The sequence below is a fragment of the Corylus avellana genome, chromosome ca11 (genome assembly GCF_901000735.1).
Source record: "Corylus avellana chromosome ca11, CavTom2PMs-1.0".
Taxonomy (NCBI): Eukaryota; Viridiplantae; Streptophyta; class Magnoliopsida; order Fagales; family Betulaceae; genus Corylus; species Corylus avellana.
The window spans coordinates 21,385,477-21,390,812 of NC_081551.1; the positions used below are offsets into that span (position 1 = coordinate 21,385,477).

General features: G+C 37.4%; 1 protein-coding gene across 1 annotated transcript in view; it reads left to right on the forward strand.

Moving 5' to 3' along the window:
* Positions 1-1,920: 1,920 nt before the first annotated feature.
* LOC132165716 (protein PLASTID MOVEMENT IMPAIRED 1-RELATED 1-like) overlaps positions 1,921-5,336 on the forward strand; it is a gene marked incomplete in the record, with an annotated part of 4,434 nt that continues 1,018 nt past the window's right edge. Inside the window, 3 exon segments of the mRNA XM_059576384.1 lie at positions 1,921-2,164; positions 2,405-4,680; positions 4,794-5,336. Coding sequence (XP_059432367.1) covers positions 2,405-4,680; positions 4,794-5,336 — 2,819 coding nt within the window.

Here is a 5,336-nt window from a genome sequence, read left to right on the forward strand (position 1 = left end):
AATGAACATCAAAAATCAAAATGCTTGGAATATAGCATCTCTCCCTCCTTTATATCATGCATTTGTTACCAAATGCTTGTCAGTATTTCATTTGAATTTTGAGGGAGAGAGAGAATATATAATGCAAACCATTGGAAGACAAAAAAATATACTTGGAAGCATCTAGTAGATTGAAGTCAAATTGAGAATTTGGGTGGCAAATCTGAAAAGCTTTTTCAAAAGATTGCTAAGCTTTTTCAAAAGATTGCTGAGCTTTTGCTTTATACAAGTCATTTACAAGTTAATGCGACAGTCTGAGTGATAAGCCGTTAAAATGTGGATAACCATGTGATAGTTTATACGACACATAGTGTCAATTAATGCAACACTTATCATGTTAACCACTAAAATATAAACTATAACGTGACAATTTACGTGTCACTCATTTTCATAAAAATTGGATTGTTATGTCATTTTGTAGGAGTTTATAGTAAACATTGTAATACCCCAAACATTTTTCTTGAAAAAAAAAGGTAAGAGGGAATATGATATCCCTTAGAGAGTTTATGTGGGTATTGTTAAAATATTAATTAAATAATTAAATTTGTACTTTTGTATTGATTTAAGCTTTTATGATAAATAGTGATTTAATATATATATACAACATAAGTACATCATCATGATTGGGAAACAATTTCATTGAAAAATTAAAGTAAATTTCTTGTATAATCCTGACCCCTAAAAGCACATGGGTTTATCAAAAATCCCCTAATTATGACCATGGGTTGACTTAACTGATCACTTCCAACTAAAATACTAAAAATAAAGTAAAATAAAAGAATATGTGGGAAATGCATCAAATAAAAAAAAAAAAAAGATAATGGAAATTAATTTTATACTTATAATTTTGATGACATGTTTAAGGCGTGTTGATTGATGATTATGCACCAAAATAAAAGTAGTAGGTGGCCAAAGCACGTTACATGCAAGTAAAGTATTTGGGGACAGCTAAGCCCTCTGTGCTTTCTAAAGAAACAAAAGACAAAAGATTTATATTGCTTGAATCGCAATTGGTGCCACATTATTTGGTCAAATCATTCTTTGTTCTACAAAATTTCTGTATATTATATTTACACCCTAAATTTCATTTGGCTGTTGAGCACCGGCTAGGAACACTAGGCCTGTTAGATGGTTCATCATTACAGAATAAGAAAGAAAAAAGATTTATTTATTTATTTCTTTTATTTAGTTAAAGCCCGTTTGAAAGTTCGATTTTAAAAATTATGTTTTTAAAATTGTTACTTTTTAAAATCGTAAAGGCATTTGGTAAAATATGTTAAAATCACAATCCTAAACACTAAAAAATTGTAATTTAGTTTAAAAACACAGATTGTTTCTTTAAAAATACACTCTCAAACGGGCTCTAATAGAGAAAAGAATTATTCAAATCCAACACAATCATCACTAATAAATGTTGCACGTAAATATAGAAAGTACTATAACTTCTCTATTTCTTTTTTTATTATTTTTATTATGGGGTTTATGTACGAAAAATATTTGGTATTTTGAATTATTTGTTAATAATTTTGAAAAAAACATTTTGTATTTTAAATTATTTTTAGTTTTGAAAACTTGCGATTATCAAACAAGGTCTCTTGCTTGAGCTCTCAATCATGTGCCAAAAAATACAACTATTTTTAGATTCAAATCCAGATAATTTTTGCCTTTAAAAAAAAAAATAAAAAATCAGATAATGTTTGCAAGATATCCACAAGGGCGTGTTTGGAAAGTATCGCAAAGGTCAGGCAACGAGCGAAAAAGGAGAAAAGCACTAATGAGGGAAAGCAATGTAAATACCCAAATATACGGGTACCAAATCTAAAATGACTTATCTATACATAATTCCTTTTTTTATACCATGTTTGAAAGTGGCAGCGGCAATTCCCAGAGAGAAGAGAGATTTTGGGGAGAGACAAACGCGCCCAATACTCTTTCTGTGAGATTAATTTTTTTTTTTTTCTTTTTTCTATACGTGTATTTGAATCTTTTAAATTCCATTTTCATGTATTTCCGGAAGTCCCAAGTTTGAGTTTTTCGGAAGGAGAGGCCATGGTTTCGATTGGGTGATTTTAGGGTTTGGAAATTCTGCTTCACCGGAGATTTTCTTCTCAGCTAGCTCCGTACGGTAATTGATTCTTAAGTTTGTTCAACTTCTGTGGATTTTTGTTGTTGTTGTACTTAATAGTGTTGCATAGAGATATAAAATGTTGAGTAATTTGCAGTCCAATCCAACAGAGACTTAGTTATTACGTTTGAATTTTGTTATGATTTAGAATTTTTTCATTGTTGTGACGAATTTAGAGTTCTGGGTTTTATTTAATCTGATTTTTTGTTTTTCATATTTTTGGGGTTTTTGTGGAAAAAGATGTTGTCGAAAGTTGAAGCTGGGAAGAAGATTAGTGAGGATTCAGGTAATGCGAAGTTGTTGAATGAGATTGAAGCTATAAGCAAAGCCCTATACGTGGATAAAAACCCATCTAGGAGTTTGATTTCTAGGGCCAATACTCGGTCCAAATCAACCGGAAAAACCCACTTACCAGATCCCAAGTCAAAGCTTAAACTTGGTGAGGAGGACTCATCACGCAAGGACAAGAAGTCCATTTGGAATTGGAGGCCATTGAGGGCCCTTTCCCATATCCGAAATCGTAGGTTTAACTGTCGTTTTTCTCTACTAGTCCATTCCGTCGAAGGGTTACCCTCAAGTTTTAATGATGTTAGTCTTTGTGTGCATTGGAAGAGGCGGGATGGGGTCTTGGTCACGCGTCCATCGAAGGTTTTTCTAGGCATCACAGAGTTTGAAGAGAAATTGACTCATACATGCTCTGTTTATGGTAGTAGGAGTGGACCGCACCATTCAGCAAAGTATGAGGCGAAACATTTTTTGCTCTATGCTTCTGTGTATGGTGCGCCGGAACTTGATTTGGGGAAGCATCGGATTGATCTCACAAGGCTGCTGCCCCTGACTTTGGAGGAATTAGAGGAGGAGAAGAGCTCAGGGACGTGGACAACGAGTTTTAAATTGTCAGGAAAGGCTAAAGGTGCTATGATGAATGTTAGTTTTGGGTATTTAGTGATTGGTGATAATCCCGGTGCACCTGGAAATCCTGAGGTGTTGAGTTCAAGGCAGAATAGTCGGAGTATGGCTAAAGCAGAGATGAAACTTGGTCAAGGTGGTGGCTGGAGCAGAATGCACCGTGCTGAAAGTCTTCCTGGCATAACAAACCAACTGTATCGTGCTGCATCACGGTCGGTGGAGAACATAAAAGATCTTCATGAGGTTTTGCCAATATCAAGGTCGGAACTTGCCAGTTCAGTGGATATTCTATATAGAAAATTTGATGAAGACATGTTGGATTGTCCAGTTGATAAGCCTGAACTTAATGCTTTTACTGAACATATTGAACCCGCCAGACCAAATTTGAATCCCTTGTCTGACTCTGGTAAAGAAATTGTTGAAACTGAGTGTGAATATGACGAGTTTTCTGTAATTGAACAGGGCATAGAATTGTCATCAAAGGAGTCTCTGGAATCGGAGGAAGTAGTTGTAAAGGCTGCCAATGTTGCTTCAGTAGAAAGTCCTGACATTGAAGTTGACGCTGGTGTACAGGTAGCATTTGAGGTGAGCACTGAGCTTGATCCCAAGGATGAGGAAACTGGTAGATGTGACAATGAGCTTGCATTACATGAATGTGCTTCAAATGAGGATGACATATGCACCAAAGAAGCACTCATGAGAGAGTTAGAGTCAGCTTTAAATAATGTGTCAGAATTGGAGACAGCAGCACTAGAATCTCCAGAAGACCATGAAAACTACATGGAGTTTGAATCGGATTATAAAACAAATAGTAAAGGAAAGTCACTTAGCTTAGATGATGATACTGAATCCATTGCAAGTGAGTTCTTAAACATGCTGGCAATAGAACATAATTCGTTTGGCTTGAGTTCTGAGAGTGAGGCTGAATCCCCAAGGGAGCGTCTGTTAAGACAATTTGAGGAGGAGGCCCTTGCTGGGGGCTGTTCTTTGTTTGATTTTGATGTAGGCAGTGGGGACCAAGCAGAAGGTGACTACAATGCTCCAACTGGCTCTGTGTGGGGAAACTTGTCTGAGGGTTTTGAATTTTCATCGGTGATTCAAGATGTGGAAAAGGAGCATCAGATAGCAACTCAGGCAGAGAGCAGCAAAACAAGAGCCAAAATACTGGAAGACCTGGAAACAGAAGCCTTAATGCGTGAATGGGGCTTGAATGAGAATGCTTTTCAACATTCTCCACCAAAAAGTTCTGATGGATTTGGAAGCCCAATTAATTCACCTCCTGAAGGGCCAGTTGAATTGCCTCCTCTTGGAGAAGGGTTAGGTCCTTTTCTTCAGACAAAAAATGGAGGTTTTGTTCGGTCTATGAGTCCCTCTGTTTTCAGCAATGCAAAAAACGGTGGGAGCCTGATTATGCAGGTTTCTAGTCCAGTCGTCATACCTGCAGAAATGGGTTCTGAGATAATGGAGATATTGCAGTGTTTGGCCTCAGTGGGAATTGAAAAGCTTTCTATGCAGGCCAATAAGTTGATGCCTTTGGAAGATATCACCGGAAAGACAATACAGCAAGTGGCATGGGAGGCAGCATATACTCTGGAGGGATCTGAGAGGTTTGTGAGACCAGTTTTAATTTTCTTGGGAGTCATATACTTGGCCTTTCTTTCTATTTGATGTCTTTTGGTCAAATGCTATCTTGATTGTACATTATCTCTTCTTGGCGCAGGCAACCTTTATTGCAGCATGAAACGGTGGTTGAACAAGAGATGTTTGGTGGGCAAAAGAGAGTTAGCAGGAGGTCAGCCGAACCCAGGTCTAATAACTCTAGTTCTGTCTCAATAGGCAATAAAATGGGGTCGGAATATGTCTCTCTAGAAGATCTTGCACCTTTAGCTATGGATAAGATTGAAGCACTTTCAATGGAAGGGTTGAGAATACAATCCGGGATGTCAGATGAAGATGCACCTGCAAACATCAGTGCAAAGTCAATTGGGGATGTTTCGGCCCTTCAGGGCAAGGGGATTAACATCAGTGGGTCCGTAGGTTTGGAGGGAGCTGCTGGATTGCAATTGTTGGACATAGAAGATGGTGGCGATGATGTTGATGGATTAATGAGCCTCTCATTAAGTCTTGATGAATGGATGAGGTTGGATTCTGGTGAAATTGATGATGATGATTGTATCAGTGAACGCACTTCTAAAATCCTTGCTGCCCATCATGCTAACTCATTGGACTTGATCCGTGGAGGTTCGAAGGGAGAGAGAAGACG